At 40.5% G+C, this 16,940-nt stretch overlaps 2 protein-coding genes across 5 annotated transcripts in view; both read left to right on the forward strand.

Moving 5' to 3' along the window:
- The first annotated feature begins 1,433 nt into the window (after window positions 1–1,433).
- On the forward strand, window positions 1,434–8,017 carry LOC118781964 (transmembrane protein 41B-like). The gene is made up of 7 exons (XM_036535137.1): window positions 1,434–1,654; window positions 2,525–2,642; window positions 2,982–3,110; window positions 6,002–6,095; window positions 6,504–6,608; window positions 7,099–7,237; window positions 7,724–8,017. The coding sequence occupies exons 1-7, from the start codon at window positions 1,558–1,560 to the stop codon at window positions 7,891–7,893; spliced, it is 852 nt and encodes a 283-aa protein (XP_036391030.1). The 5' UTR covers window positions 1,434–1,557; the 3' UTR covers window positions 7,894–8,017.
- A 6,330-nt stretch (window positions 8,018–14,347) lies between these two features.
- Window positions 14,348–16,940, forward strand: part of LOC118781962 (DENN domain-containing protein 5A-like) — a 44,639-nt gene continuing 42,046 nt past the window's right edge. For all 4 annotated transcript variants that reach the window (XM_036535133.1, XM_036535135.1, XM_036535134.1 and 1 more), the window contains exon 1: window positions 14,348–14,632. In XM_036535133.1, the coding sequence (XP_036391026.1) occupies window positions 14,533–14,632 (100 nt within the window). In that variant the 5' untranslated portion in view covers window positions 14,348–14,532. The remainder of the gene's footprint in view (window positions 14,633–16,940) is intronic.

The following is a 16,940-nucleotide window of genomic DNA, read 5'->3' on the forward strand; positions in this document are numbered from 1 at the left end:
AGAAGATCTTAGAGGTACCCAGCTGGGGCAATGCCGCTCAGATATCACTCTGGATACATTCATCTGCTAAATGACAACAATGTAATGTGTGTACTAAAGTAATGTGTATTGAATTTGCATGACTTAACCACCACTTTTGAATAAAGCCCTACAAAACCTAACTCTAACCTTTAAACCATCCCTTGACATGTGAAAACATAGGGTATAGTGAGCCTCAAGACTTTTCTCCTTAGTGAAAATGTGTTAACAACTAGTTTCAAAGTTGTCTCTGCTCTAGACAGTGGATATACAACAATGGCAGAAGCAACCACATTTAGAATTCAGTTAAATATCAGGCACTTCACAGTCCCTGTGGTATTTTCTGATTGCTCAACCACTGCTGATGCAAAAGTAAAAGGATAAAATGTAAATGCCCTATGTCAATTTTTCTTTCTTTGTTGTAAATAGTTGATTTTTTATTGTTTTATTTTGTTATTTGTCAGTCTTCAATAGATGTCTTGTCACCATTCAGCCCACTTTCTGTTCTTGGCCTCGTGTTGACTGTTCACTGTCCCTTTAAAATCACATTGAAAAACAGACAAACATAGCATTTAATAAGATGGCTTAGCAAAACAACCTAGCTGGTATTACAAATACATAATCACAACCTCTTTACATTCCAAAACACCACCCAGATTGTTTAGCTAGTTCACTAACACAAATGGGCAATTTGTCAACTGTGGACACTTTTGGCACAACTATATGCACACAGATCTTTTATTTTCAAAAATATAATTTGTGTAAAAAGACTTTTATCATTCAGAACCTTTCTGCTTTTCGACGAGTAAAATGCTTAGTGCTTCTTGCTTCTTGATTCATCTTACATGTGAAGGAAGGACACATGGATACTACATACGAAACCAATGGCAATATGCATTTATTAAAGACTTTGAAAACAAATAACACCAGATTTACATTCTCTTAAATATCAAAGTAATAGCTTCCATAACTATACATTAAAATGGATAACTCCATGAGAATACCAACCATGATGAAATTTGCGTTTCAAACAATTTAACCCCAAAGAGGCATAACTGACACATTATTGCCTTTATATCTTACCTTTATAGCTTGCAGTGTCCTGCAACATGTCATGCCATTTTCTACGGTGGAGTTGGCCATTGAGTGCCATTCTTCACTGAAATATCTGTATACTGTTGTAGAGATTTATGTGTCCACACCCATTGTGTACAATATCACATACAATGATCTTTCAAACCGTTGTGAATATTGCACGGTTTGGAGTGACAGCGAGCAACGACCACAATGTCAGAGGTAACTATTTTTGGATTGAGGTGAAGCATCCAGCGCTTGAGAATCTCTGTGGTATTTTCTTATTGTTCAACGGTGCTGACGTAAAAGGTAAAAGGTCACATATGTTACCGGCTAAAGAACCCGGCGGAACACAGCTGCACAGCCTCAGTATACGGTTTGATAGGTAGCTGGAAGTCTCATTCAGGAGCGTTGAAGAGGACGGAAAGAACCGTATCCCTTAGCTTCTAAGTTACTTAAATAAAAATGGCCAAGAGGCGAAGAGAAAGACGGGAAGTAGACAACATTTCAGCAGAGTTAACGAAAAAAGAAACGGAGGCAAAAGATGGAGCTCACATTAAAGGTAGCTAACAATACTGGACTAGCCAGTTGGTTATAAATAGCAAGCGGGCTTTCTATCTTTAGCTAAATTTCATTACGATAGTTAATAGGTTAGCTAATTATGTGTTGTTGGTTCTTTTGTTTAAACCAATTATTGTAGCTGGCTTCTTATTTTGTGAGACACAAGAATACCGAATTTGATCAATGCGTGATCTAGCTAGCTAATTAGCCAGCTGTCTTTCGGATTACATGTGAACCTAGACGGTGGACCCAGAACCGTAGAAAAAACGGCTCTGGGTGGACCTGACAGGGTCATGTGAGGCTGCGGTCATAGCTAGGTAGGTAGTGTGACGATAGCATTGGTTACTCTTCAGCAAGCGGTGTAGCTAGACAGCTGTTGAATAATATTGCACTTTGTCCTTACAAGGTACTGGTGGCAAAATAAACTCACTCACAGAAGTAAAACTCTTTCAGTTGTCTGCTAAACCCACGATAATTGTCCATAAATCCTTTCAAAATAGTCACATAGAGCACGTCTCTCAATGTTGTCACAGTCATGTTATTTTTAAACACATGGTTAACATTTTCACGTAGTATTAATCTGTGTTAGAGCGAGATGTGTATTTGCAACATAAGATTGGCTTCACTCTGCTTGTTATATCCCTTAGAGAAAACATACGAGGTATTCCCATTTGTCTGAGCAACAAGTGATGCAAAGATATGCAAAGTGTTGCACTTAAATGGACTTAGATATCAGTCGTTATTACGCTGTTTTTATTTAGTTTACTTACAGAATAACTTTATGGTTGTAATACTGTCAGGTTTAGTTGACGGAGCCTGTGTAAAGATGCTTTGCTTCCATTCTAAACTCTTTCTCACTCTTTCTAATGAGGACCCGCGTATTCTGGAGGGGGCTCAGCCCGCGTATCCCTTCTCATCTTGCTCGCCATCTTCACATGCGCTGCGTCAGTCATGTATCTAGTGTACAGGAATTTCCCAGAGCTAAGCGAGTAAGTCTCTTGCCTGTTTTAATCACGCTTGTTTTTAATCATACTTCGCCATACGTCAAGGTGACTCAGATCAATGTAGCACATGTACAGTAATAGCTTCATAATGTAATTTGACAAATGTCATTTGTTACTTGTTGAATTGATTAAATTGTCAATGACATGGTAACGTGCCCTTGATTCCTTGACTCACATGCACTTCTTGCCTCACGTCAGATTTGAACACTACCACTGTGATTAGGAAGCAACAGCATCTTAAATGCTAGTGCAGCTGGTGAAGATAGACACTTTCTTCTGCAATCTTCACAGCAATGACCAGCTCTACCTCTCTGTCCACTGTAGTGATGAGAAGGACAAGATGATAATCCCCAAAGACATGGATGATGCCAAGGCCTTGGGCACAGTCCTGTCCAAATATAAAGACACCTACTACACCCAGGTGCTAGTGGCGTACTTTGCCACATATGTTTTGTATCCTTTTGAAGCCTTGTAAATGGTTGTGTTGAGCTATTCATGGATTTATTATTGTTCTTACCTGAGGAGGAGGCATTGGTGCAGTCTGTGGGAGGCAGAAGAATTGTCAACGTAGATGTGTGTAGGTGCATGTACGTGCATGTGTGCATGTACATACTGTATGTGTGTGTGGTCAGAGCAAGCATTTTCATTTTGAATGCATCACTTCAGCTGCTAAGTGATTATTTGGCCCTGTATACTGGTGCCCTGATTGTGACACCTGTGTGTATCCAAACCCCACAGCTCTTGCTGTTTGTTTAATGCTTTTGAAAACTTTGCACATTTAAATTGTTGTTGTGGGTGGTTTGATGTATGTACTACATTTTAGGTTGTTGTCTTTAGCACGTACATCTGCTGAGCATGGTATCATCCCAGAGTGTATTTCTTACAATATCCCTGTTCATCCAGATATTGTAGATTGATTTGTCAGTGCTGATTAGATTTACTGATATCTCTGCAGGTTAGTGTGAGTTTATGTTAGATAATGTATGTGGTATGTATGTATACATGTGTAGTGCATGTATACTTATGTGTACATGAGTGTCTTCATGTGGATATTTCTGTGCTTGGGAACATACATGTGTGCATGTCTGTATTCATCTCTTTGAGTGTGAGTGCACCTGAAGGCATTTAGGAGTCACTCCATGGAGTCAGGAGAGAGTGACAGTTTGGATAAGACAGAGGGAGGCCATTGTTCTGAAGTGGGTCTCCATGCCCTACAGGAGTAACTTCTCATCAGCTACTGCCCAGTCCCTTTTAGTGGTGCCTAATCTCCCCTCACACCTAGGAAACAGACTGCCAAGCAGAAGGTATTTCCAGGGACCTCCCTTTCAAAATGTAGAGATCCAGGTTCTTTGCCCAGCGGTGTCAATTGTAGGCCATATCTTGAAAGGACTCATTTTCCCCCTAAACCTTTTAAACAGAATAAAGATTATTCTGATGTGGGCGTGGATTCTGTACTCTGACCTGACATTCAGTTGTGATCAAATGCTGCCATCACTTTTTTCCATTTCCTTTTTTCCAAAATCAAAATTATTTAAAACCAAAAATGCCACACCATTTGAATCTTTATTAAGATGTAGGATTCATATATTTAAAATGGGGTAAAATATTATGTATTGACTCAGTTTTTACAGAAAATCTCTGGCTTATTTTTATTATTTGCAGTGCTGCTTAAAAACTGCATATCACTTTTGTCTGGATTAAATGTTTTTCAAAATCAGCTGTGGTGAGTAATCAGACTGTTTGGAGCTAGGAATCTGGTGTCATTTCTAGGTCTGGTTTCTGTGCTTGTGAGGCTGTGCATTGACCAGTGGAAGGAGTGATAAATAGAGGCAGACTGCTTCAGGTCATATAGCCTAAGATAGGAACTTCAGGTGCATTTTCCCACTACTGTGTGAATGTACTGGACTAGTGGTGTCATTTTTTGATCATGTGGTTTCTCATTATTTTGAACTTTACTGTAAAGGGCCAGTAATGATGGTGGGGAATAATGACAGTGATTAAACCATTGTGTTGTTTTCTGTGAGTGGGTCATGGGCTGTAGATGACCAAGTTCCTGGTAAGTCTGAACCAGTCTGCTATGTTAAATCTGTGGCTGTATAATTGACAGGTCATTATGACTGTGGGCCATGTGAAGGAGTAGGGAGTTACTCAAGCCAAGTCAAAAACTTGTGTGACTTCTGTCGTAATGCCACTTTGAAGTTTGTTTGCCACATTGATGTTTGTTTCTTGTTGATCTGATGTACATGAAAGTTTAAATTTGTAATAGGTAATTGCTCCATGTTTACTGTTTTTTAATTGTTTAAAAAGTGAACCAGAACAGATCTTTTCACAAAACCTGTTATTTTTTTAATTCTGAAAGTAGGTTGCTATTCTTGGTATATCCTGGGAATGCAGGTGCGCCCTCTGGTGTTCATAGTGCAGTCTCAGGCACAGCAGCTGCATGTTTTGGCTCGAAGCTCTGTCTTACATAGCATAGCGTAATGTGAACGTAGCACCTAACAAGTTAGAGCTCATCGTCCTTTGTCAGATCCATTTCTCAATAAGAGTTTTAATGCTTATCTAGATCTGACACATAACTTCTATCTCTTTCAATTTGCTCTGTTTGCCCCACACATGGCTATATTGAATAAAAGTTAACAACCTCACAACAGCCCTCTATAAATGCATTTCCTGGTGGGTCATTATTTTAATTCCGGTTAATGCTCGTACTCTGTGTAACCACCCACTGCTTCTCTCTCAAACACAGGTAATGATGCAAATGGGTCACAGCAATGGATACACATAGTGGTCCTGTGTGTGTGAGGAATGGTTCCTTGTCAACATGCAGTCTGCTATTGTGCCAACTCTAGCCTTATCTGGGCCTAATTCACAGATTTAACTAATCACATGTTTTACATGTGTGAATAAGGCTGAAACTAAACTAGACTAAAGACTAAAATGGGCGGTCAGAAGAAGCATGGTGATGAGATCCAGTTGACAGCCAGGTGACAAGAAAGGTCTAGACATCTCCATGCTACGTAACAGAAAATCTCTGCCCCGTTGTTCTAGACCAGGACTGACACTTGTCTGTGAAATGTCACATAGCTTTTGGTTGGTATTTTGTCTCTTAGCATTTTTGCTTGTTTACCCCATCCTTATTGTCCTATTGTGTACTGTGCCATTTTCCTACTGGGGCTATTAGTGTGACTAATGGACACACAGCCTATTACAGACTTTAGAGTGACTGCTAAAGCTGGGATTTGTAAGGTCAGACATTCACCCTCTTCCTGTTGAGCCTGACTGAGCTCTAGTTGTGTATGTAACCCCCCCCGGTCAGGTTGTCGGCCTTAACTGTACTGACTCAGCCTTCAGACATTTGCCATCCCCGGCTCCATCTTCCTCAGCATCCTGTCCGGCTATCTCTACCCCTTCCCCCTGGCCCTCTTCCTGGTTTGCCTAGTGAGTATATGACTGCTTCATTCAAGCCTCTGTTCATAATTAGGAAAAGGCCATACTTTGTTTCTCAGCACAAAGAGGGCTTCCTTAAAATTGTGGTCAAGATCTATGCAATGACCATTACTTCAATTCCATGTAACACTGCGTGAGCTGATGGCATTGTGTGGCAAGCACTTCATCAGTGGTGTTCAGCCAGTAATCAGCTGCTGTGTCATGCCAGATGAGCATTAGTTTGACTCCAGATCATGATTCATTAGCATGGGAATGTAAAAAGGGAGACGTTCTGTCTCTTTGTGGGACCACGAGGTCAACATATGACCCCTCAAAGAGGTACTGCAGGAAGTGAGCTCTGTATAACTGTGATGGTTTCACCTTGGTCCTCTCCTCTGATTTCATGTTATGCTTTTGCAGTGCTCTGGCTTGGGGGCCTCCTTCTGCTACATGTTGTCCTACCTGGTGGGCCGGCCAGTGGTCCACAGGTACCTGACAGAGAAGGCCCAGAAGTGGTCCCAGCAGGTCAGTCTTTCTTCCTCTTCAGTGCATGCACCATAGTAGTGTGTGGGCTATGATAGCAGCTCACTGTGAAAAGTACCAGAGCACCTCCTAATGCCCCAGTGAAAACAGGCTAATGGTTACTAGGAAACTCTGGGTGGCTTAGCTCTGGTATGTTTAACTAGAATCTGAGCAAAAAAGGGGATGTCTGACATTCAGCACCCCTAGCTGATTCAAAAACTCAGAGCCAGCAGAGTAGAGCATGCAAGGTAACTTCCTGCTCTGTTCTCCCAGGTAATTTAAAGAGTGCTGTCCTGGAAGATGTTGTTAAAGATAAGGGTGGCCTCATTAAGTCCTCTACAAGTGGCCAGAGGGAATATTCAGTGCAGATTCTCTGGAAGTGCAGTCTCTCCCTTGGAGAGTTCTTTTTTGGGCAGACATTCAGGAGGCCTACCTCTGCTTAGGTTCATGAATTCCTTACAATGCTTTTGCCATTGCACTGTTTTTATTACAGGTGGACAAGCACAGAGAACACCTGATTAATTACATAATCTTTTTGAGGATCACACCCTTCCTCCCCAACTGGTTTATCAACATCACCTCCCCTGTCATCAATGTTCCATTGGGGGTCTTCTTTCTGGGCACTTTCTTTGGTAATGGCTAAGACCGTGTGTGATTTATGAAATATCCTCATATTTAAAATTGCACCATAGTTAGTGAGTTGTGTGCCTTGTTTGTTATCATTTTCAAAGGGGAGCAGATATGACATTAGCTAGAAGTCTTTATTATACGGATTCTTTGGTTCTTTTACAGGAGTTTCATGCAAATATATATGAATTGTCCCCCTGTTTTCAATGAGTCTTTGTTTCCATCTAGTGGAGCCTAGCAGAACTTACACACATTGAAACATTTCCTCAGTCCCTCTACCTTTTTTTTTAAACAGATGTCTTGTCCCCTTTTATTGAAGATTGCCCCTTATGCCAATAACACTGAGAAGTTAATGTTTTTGTGAGGGTAGAACCAGATACTAACAGTTAATGGGTAATTTCCATTAGTTATGTAGGATACCTAAGTTTAGACCCTAAGCCATCAATATACTAATGCTGTGTCTGTCTGTACTTTTCTCTTCCCACTTGCAGGAGTGGCTCCTCCATCCTTTGTGGCAATCAATGCAGGAACGACCCTGTACAAGCTGACCACAGCCGGGGAGGCTGTGTCCTGGAATTCTCTGGCCATGCTTGGAGTGCTGGCCGTGCTCTCCATCTTACCCGTATGTTTTCAGAAGAAACTGCAGCAGAAACTGGAGTAGTCCCTCATCTCTCCGGCGTAACTACTGCCCACCTGTGTCTCTTGCCCTCACTCAGCTCAGAAATGGAATAGGCCATTGTCAGTCGCATGGATCCACCCATATTCCACCTTCAGATACCTGCTCTGGTCACTGTGGAAACCCTACCTTTCAGCCCAGAGATCTCAGCTTCTCCACATCTATGAGATGGGTGAGCAGTGATTACCCTGAGACCTCATACTCTGCAATGGCAGAATTCTGCTCCTTCCAAAACCCTCTGCATCATAAACATTTTGAATCTGGCTTTGCTGTTGATGCTTTTATAGAATGAGGTGAAGAAAGAAAATGCAGAAATCTAGATTTCCCTCACTAGCAGTGAAGAGACATTCTCCTATTGCTCAGCCTACAAGCTTACAACACATTTGCTTTTACTGCATTTTGTATCTCGACAACAGTTGATATTTATTCAGTCTGAATGACACACAAACAAGTGTGAAGGCTTACTGTGTGCCACTCAAGCAATATCTTTCCAATTAGATGAATTTTTTTTGTTCTGTTTCTCTGAAGCGAGTGGACTCTCGCTCTATGAAGAATGTGCCTCAGATTGTATGACACATTGGTAAAAGGGGAAGACAGAAAGTAAAAACATTAATTTCTCCATGAAATATTGGTGTAGTTCCCACCTTCCCCTACAGTTGGGCCTTTATTGGTAGCAGCATTACATTTAATGAAAGCATCAAAGATGTATATATGTATACCACCACCACATCCTATTGGACAAGTTAGCCACTGAGAACTGCCCACTGTGTGACAGTCATCCAAGATTTGATTATCATTCTATGCTGTTGGCAAGACTTTTTATGCTTTTTCCCCTTTCTGAAAGCCTGTTTTTGAAATTGTACAGTACCAAAACTAGTCTCAAAACTAAGCAGGAGAGCTGAGGCTAGATAAACGCAATCCTCTGACAGGGTCTTAAATTAACCTTTTGGTCCACCAGCCAGTCAGATTTTTCACCAGTCAAAATAATTTATTGCGATGCAAGCTACATTTGAACTGGATCCTGCGAGGCACACATCTGTATGGTAGCAATCGTATCATATTATCAGTTAACACCGATAGTCAGAAAGATAAAGCTAAAGCTGATAGCCAAACCACCATAGCTAAACCAGTAATGCTTTTTTATTGTTAGTATTAGTTACCAACTTAGCTAGCCAGACATTATTTAAACTAAGTACACAAAAAAATCAATGAAGTTGGAATCAAACTTTAACTCATTGTTTCTTTATTTAAACTCAACTCAAAATCAGACAGAGGTCTCCCTCTGGTCCAGTGGCATGTACCATTTGGAACATGGTATTTCTTTTTGTCCTGTCTGTTCACTGTGTGTAGTTAGTGCATCTACATTTTTTCAATCAAAAGTAGAGCTGGCTATCAAAATATGTGATGTGACAGCCAAAGTAAATGATAACTACACTACACTCAACCTACAGACCAAAACTACCTAGTTGTCAAATAAAGCTGAATCTTCCCGTGGTAGAATCATTTGCATCACATTTTCCTGTGTATCTTGTGATTGAGCAGTCAGGGATTGCACAGGAATGACCAGCATGAGAGTTCGTAACTGGCAAACCATGTGGGTCCTGCCGTTGACTTACAGTAAAAATGGAACCAGACTGAAACGGCATGTATTTGGACATCACACATTTTACAAGTATTCTTTGAATAACAGCATGCCATGATTTTTTTTTTTTTTTCTTCAAAACGTAAAGCACCGCCAGAGTAGCTAGTGACCCTGCAACTTTAACCTGCCAAAGAGAAAATAAATCCACATTAGCGGACTGGCTGGTGTTAATTTTTGTACCCTGCTCTGATGTAGTCCCACACAGCCAGTGGCTACTTTTCTCACTACAGCTCACACAGTGCACTATAGTGATGTGGGTGGACATTGGAGAATAGGCTCTACTGCACTGACAACATCGGTGCAACTCACAGGCACATGGCGCAGTGCAAGGTGCTTGACAGTGGTGAGATGAGGAGACCCCTGGACCCTGGACAATCTCACCACCTGACCTTGAAACCAAGCTATTTTGTTCCCCTGCTGTCCCAGCCATTGTCAGCAAATAACAGGGCCAGTTTTGAACCTAGGCTGTAGGGCTTAGCCTGCGTTCCTTGACAAGACATTTCATAGAACTGAAAGAATGAATTGTTGACAATGAACTCTTGATGACCAGATTCCCATTTTGTACAGGACAGGACTGTTGAAAACAGTGACTGCATCCTAAGTGACTGTGGAGTTAACATGTTGCATCTGTGGCAGTGTGTTAGTCACCGTTACTAGACCAGATCACTGTGCAAGAAGCGAATGCAGTAGATTTTCATACGGGTGGGTCTCCTGTCAGTGGCCTTCATAATGCTGCCAACAAATCCAGTGTGGATTACATGTATTTCTCCCTAGCTGTCAGGTCTTAAACACTGCTACAATACACACAATCCTGATAGGGTTCCTGGGAAATGGTAGTCTCTGTCCAATATTTAAATCTACTATTGATTTGAATTTGTTTTGCCTTATGTGATGAGAAGTTACTGGAACATATGTGTGAAACCAAAATGAAATTTTTAAGTGGCAAAGATGGATTATTTTGATTAGCTTTGGTAAATTTTTCCTCCAGCAATATCCAAGGAAGCTCACAGAATTGTTTTTATGAATGCATAACTGGTGGCTTTGGATGATTTCCCCATCTCAGTATAACCTGCAAGGGATGTGTATATGAATTTCAAATATGTTATTTCTATCGGTACTTGAAATAAGAAATTACTTGGGTTTTTATGTGTTATGGGTAAATCCTTTGAAAGTCTTAATTGATGAATAGGTTTTTAGAAATGACACTACAGATTCTGTCATTACAAAGAAATTACATATAATGGCTTTAAAACAGAGTTTCTTGGAAGAGCTTCACAATAAGTGTAGCTTTGGAATACACTTAGGTCCATAAGTATTTGGACAGTGACACAGTGTTCATGATTTTGGCACTGTACACCACCACAATGGATTTGAAATGAAGCAGTCAAGATGTGACTGGGGATTTGTTAATCAAGGGGATTAACAAAAATATCATATAAACCATTAAGAATTATAGCATTTTTTATACATAGTCCTCCCATTTTCAGGGGCTCAAAAGTAATTGGACAAACTAACATAACCATTAATGTAATGAACATTCTTAATACTTGGTTGAAAATACTTTGCACTGAATGACTACCTGAAATCTGGAACCCATGGACATCACCAAATTCTGGATTTCCTCCCCAGTGATGCTTTGCCAGGCCTTTACAGTAGCTGTCTTAAGTTTCTGCTTGTTTTTGGGTCTTTCTGCCTTCAGATTTGTCTTCAGCACGTGAAGTGCGTGTTCAGTTGGGTTGAGGTCAGGTGACTGACTCGGCCATTGAAGAATATTCCAATTCTTCGCCTTGAAGCTCTATGGTTGCTTTTGCAGTATGTTTTGGGTCATTGTCCATCTGTACTGTGAAGTGCCGTCCCATCAGTTTTGCAGCATTTGGCTAAATCTGAGCAGATAGTATAGCCCTATACACTTCAGAATTCATCCTGCTGCTTCCGTCAGCAGTCATATCATCAATAAGCACTAGTGACCCAGTTCCATTGGCAGCCATACATGTCCATGTCATAACACTACCTCCACCATTTTTCACAGATGATGTGGTATGCTTTGGATCATGAGCTGTGTCTTCCGTTCTCCATACTCTTCTCTTCCCCTCATTCTGGTACAGTTTGATCTCAGTTTCATCTGTCAAAAGAATATTGTTCCAGAACTAGGCAGGCTTTATATGTTTTCTGGCAAAGACTAATCTGGCCTTCCCATTCTTGAGGCTTACCAGTGGTTTATATAAAACCCTCTGTATTTACTTTCATGAAGTCTTCTCTTGATTGTAGACTTTGACAATGATACACCTACCTCCTGGAGAGTATTCTTGACTTGGCTAGATGTTGTGAAGGGGTTTTTCCTCACCAAGGAAAGAATTTTGTGATCGTCCATCACAGTTGTCTTCCGTGGTTGTCTAGACCTTTTGGTGTTGCTGAGCTCACCAGTCCGTTCCTTCTTTTTAAGAATGTAGCAAATTGTTAATTTGGCCACTCCTAATGTTTCTGCTATCTCTCTGATGGGTTTGTTTTGTGTTTTCAGCCTAATGATGGCCTGCTTTACTTGCATTGACAGCTCTTTGGATCTCATATTGAGAGTTCACAGCAACAGCTTCCAAATGCAAATTCCACATTTGGAATCAACTACAGACCTTTTAACTGCTTAATTGTTAATGAAATAATGAGGAAACAGCCCACACCTGGCTATGAAACAGCTTCTCAGTCAATTGTCCAATTACTTTTGAGCCCCTGAAATGGAGGGACTATGTATAAATATTGCTGTAATGGTTTTTATGATATTTTTGTTAAACCCCTTGAATTTAAGCTGACGGTCTACACTTCAATCACATCTTGATTGCTTCATTTCAAATCGATTGTGGTGGTGTACAGAGTCAAAATCATGAAAATTGTGTTACTGTCCAAATACTTATGGACCTAATTGTATTTCTGTGCTTTGTTTTTGAAGCCCAAGACTCGGCAAACCCCTACTAAAGCACAAAGATGACATTAACACTGTAACATTGTAGCAGTGCTATTGCATTTATGTACTCCTGGCAAAACATGAGAATTTTATGGGGTAGCTGCGAGTAAATATCCTGTATGAATGATGGTGGTGAACAGGGTGTACATGTGGCCAGTAATGTCCATCTGTTGACCTTGTCCATTTAAATATAACATTTGCCATTGAGGGAGAATGTTATAAGTGCTGTGGGCAGAAGCTCAGACATCACACCGAATGTCTTAAGCGAGGCCTTTTATATGTGTGCATGTGAAAGAGAATGCATCTTTTGGGTTACATGCCCTTGTAGCTGTCTTCTCTGGTTATGAATTGTGTCACTCAACTCAAGACAGTATGTGGTCAGTACCTTAATGCATTCCTTCTCCTTGTACTCTGAATATGATCTTCCTTTCTGCACAGGGCCATCTCAGTCAGATTAGATTTTATAGTCATCCAGTCATTTTATGATAGTAATGGTTTATTGATCTAATTTTTCCATTGTTGCTAGACTGCCAGACTAGCAGCTCTTTTCAGTACCTCTGAATGACTGCAATATTCAAATGGTACTCTGGTATTCTATCTTCTATTCAATTTTCCCACATTTTGAAATGTCAAGTGAAACGGGATCAAATCATCTTCCATTCTGTTCCAGCTGATCACTGCATGTGTGATCATGCATTGGATAGGCTTTCTTGCAACCACAGTGTTAAATGGTTCACATGAAAAGAAAATGTATTCCAGCATGATCTGTACTTATAAATGCCATTATTTCATCTTTTTCAAACACCATGAAAATGTTTTATTCATATATTTATTATGTATATATTGATAATAAACTACATATAAAGTTTAAGTTATTGGCTTTGAATTTGTATTCCAAGGGGTTTAAAAAAATTCGTTGATGAAAGGAAAAAGTGCGTTCGTGATGTACGATTGAAGATGTTAACCTCTTCAATGTAGCCACAAGAGGGCGTTCCATGTTCAGTGTACAATGTACTCTATCATGTCAACATAATACCATGTCAGCTACATTCGTTTGTTTCTTTTTAATTTTGCTACATTCACGTTCATGGTAAAATCAAATATGTGGGGGAAAAGTCAGACCAGTTAGACTCAATTGTTACATGGCAAGACGAATTGTCTTGTCATTAGTGTCATTAGTCATCCATGTAAGCATTGTAGTGAATGTTGACTAAAAGGCACGTGTCACATCTAGAGTTCAAGTAAACAAAGTTTTAAACGCTGTACAACTGCTGCACTAAAACTCGACCAATGAGGTTAATATAGGCAGCCGGCTGCTTCGTTTTATTAATCTAATCTTCTTTGTCTTTTAGCCCCAAATTGCGCATTGCAATGTTAAGTGGTGTAGGTTATTTATATTTTAATCCAGCTGTTGTCTCAAAACTAGATAGTTAATTTATTTAGTTATCGTAGCACACGAATAACCTTTCGTCATGCTGTATGTATATCATAAATATTTTAACAGTCAATTTACAGGTTTAAATAGATAAAGTTATTAATAGTTATAAATATAATAGTTTAAATAGATCTTTTGTTAGTTAACAGTATTTTTAGGTAACTAGATATTTTTCGTGTCTTTAACAACACTTCTTCACCTGCTTTGAGACTTTGGGCCGATCATTTGTTCCAAGTATAGTGGAAGGGAGCTTTGTCGTGTATCATATGACGCTACCTTTTGCTTGAGTTTGACGAGCGCATCATTGCAGTTGAAGAGTTAGAACAGCACGTAATCACTTCGTTGACTCGTTGCGCAGGCGCAGTGGCGTTGAGAGCCGGTTGCCTTTTGGTCCGAGGAGGTTCTCTGGCAGATGAAAACAGCTGTGTGAGATGGCCCATAATGCAATGCAGTTTCTCTGAGCTTCATGATGTTCGGGTTGAAGGGTTTTAATAGTGCATACAGGATGGCAGCGCGATATGACTCTTAGAACACTTGAAATGCGCTCAGCTGAAACGACGAGGAAAAGGGCACCACCGGACCAGCCTTAAAATGACCACCGGCTTTAGCTCGAACTCCTGCCGATTCGCAGATTACTTCGTCATCTGCGGGCTCGACACCGAAACTGGGCTAGAACCAGACGAGCTGTCCGGTAAGTGAAAATGCAGCTATTGGTAGCTCATGGATTAGCCGTATTTATGAAAAAAAAAAAAACGTTTTTTATTTGTGGTCTGAGTTATGCTGAATTGTATGACTAATCAGGTTTATGGAAGAAAACCTAGTAATATCCTTTGTCACAAATGCCAGATTTTATGGTAACAAAACGCTGCAATTAGTTAATGTTATTGATTTCTTAACGAATACAAAGAACTAACGCTTTTGTAAGTATTCATGAAAAAGTAGCATATTTCATTTACGGCCACAATAAGGAAACCGGTTGGTGTGAATATATTTTTAATCGATAAACTGTCATTTATGTAAAGGTTTCGCGTTATTCGCATTTACCGTTGGAATGGGTTGTTGAGATTTATTAAATCTCTTCCATGTGTTTGGAGGGCAGTGATGTTCCCCATAGCACTTTGGTGAACTCAAAGCAAAAAAGAAAAAGTGGTACAAGCGATCCTATCGTTGACGGGGCTACATACGCTGTCGACAACGGTGGTAACCAGCTAGGCACTAGAGCTGGCACCTCGCTGTGTTTACAGAAACAAGGCAGAGCTGCCGCTCACTGAAAGGCGGTCTCAATGCAGTTTGCCAGTGTTGGTCATTCCGAAATTTCTTTTATTTTGGACACGCACCGAACGGTAGCGAGCTAGCACCCATGCACCAATACGTAGCGTGGCCACTAAATTTTAATCGTAGCAAAGTAACTCACAAATCTTATCAAGCGTTGAGAATGTACTTTTCAGATGATAAAAATACCAACATTGAAATAAATACAATAAAGGATCTGCCATTATACCAACATTGATTTTAAAAACCACAAAGGAGATATTGTGCTTTTCATAGTGGCAGTAACTCGTAGTAAACTGTTACTGACAGTAAACTGCCTGCAGATTTTAAGAGCATATTTTCTTGTGGTTTAGTTTCTTCTGGTAAACTTCAGTAGTCATTTAAGACTTAAAGATTACTGACCTTGATTTCCTGATATCATTCAGCATGGAATGTCCCACACCAAATATTTTGACAGTTAGGCACAGTCATGCCTACTTTCCAGGTAAAGTTCATTCGGTGATCTTATTGAAAAGATAAGCAAAGTGTAATCATGAAACAACTTGAAATGCTCCTTCTGGACAAAGGTGACTACATATTGATGAAACTAGATTGTTTTATATGATAGACTGTATGATGGGCAGGCAACCGTCTTGGGAAAATATTCTGGTATAACTTATGGAGCAGATGAATTCATTGGCTAATAAATAGGCTAAGTGGACAAAAACCCAAAAGAGACTGGGCTGCTGCAGAGTACCCATTGAACAAATGAACCCAGATCAAACAGCACAGGTAAAAATGCTGTCTGTGAGGGAGGCTTTAGTAGGGTGAGGTGGCATCAGTTAGCATTCATGTTCAGAACACTTGTTTGAGTCTGGGTCTCCCATGCAGTTTCTCAGAGCTAGATGATTGTTGTATTGTTCTGGAGGTGGGGTAAGGGGGGGGGGGGGGTACAGGAAGTATGGGGAACAAAAGGAAGCTTGGGGCCACCACTGATGTGAGATGTGAGGTGCTCCCCTGAGTGTGCTCCAGCTGGCCTCCAAAAAAACAGGATGATGTCATTTTGCCACTTTAGCTTGCTCCAGGAAGTCAGTGTTGGGGCTGGTGGTGTATGTGATGTAGTCAGACCTGGAGCTGGACAGGAAGCAAACTTTGTTCATATTGGTGTTAATCTGTGTATGGAACATGTGTGTGCTAGACAGATGAGTCCTCCCTCAGTGTTCAGTGTGGAGTGTCCAGCTAGACACACTGATTTTGGGGGTGTTGTGCCAAGCAAGGAGCTAGGCTTAGATTGGTGCCCACCCTCTAGCCATCCGTAGATCAGAGTGGGGGAAAATATCCTCCCTACAGTTATGAATGCACTTTGAAAGCATGTCTGAAAGAAGCAGAAATAGATTGGTTCTCTCTGGTTCCTAGTTTGATAATAGCTGTCATCTGCAGAGAGTAGAAGTGTCAAAGGAGATATTTAATGGAATGATTTCAATAGATCAGTGCTTGAATTCTTCTTCTGTCTACCGTCATTTGCCAGTCATATAAAGCTTATACTGACTAGTTTTGCTACAGCAAGGCCACGTCATTGTGATCGTAGTGAAATTTAGACTTCACGGCTCAGAATTGTGATATCAGAGTTGGAGTCTGCAGGAACTGAGAGCAAATGGAAAACAAATCAAAACAAACACCACCAGGAAGGTAACAGAGTCCCACAGCAAATACAAAGCCAGCTCATGTGGAGAAACTTGAGCTGTGGC

Source organism: Megalops cyprinoides, chromosome 8 (assembly GCF_013368585.1).
Source record: "Megalops cyprinoides isolate fMegCyp1 chromosome 8, fMegCyp1.pri, whole genome shotgun sequence".
In the NCBI taxonomy this organism is placed as follows: domain Eukaryota; kingdom Metazoa; phylum Chordata; class Actinopteri; order Elopiformes; family Megalopidae; genus Megalops; species Megalops cyprinoides.

Bases quoted from the DNA above. Each gene is read 5' to 3' on its own strand.
- LOC118781964 (XM_036535137.1), top strand. From the start codon at position 1,558: ATGGCCAAGAGGCGAAGAGAAAGACGGGAAGTAGACAACATTTCAGCA. The intron at 3,111-6,001 runs GTATCCTTTTGA...GTACTGACTCAG, and splicing joins TACTTTGCCACATATGTTTT to CCTTCAGACATTTGCCATCC. The intron at 6,609-7,098 runs GTCAGTCTTTCT...TTTTTATTACAG, and splicing joins CCCAGAAGTGGTCCCAGCAG to GTGGACAAGCACAGAGAACA.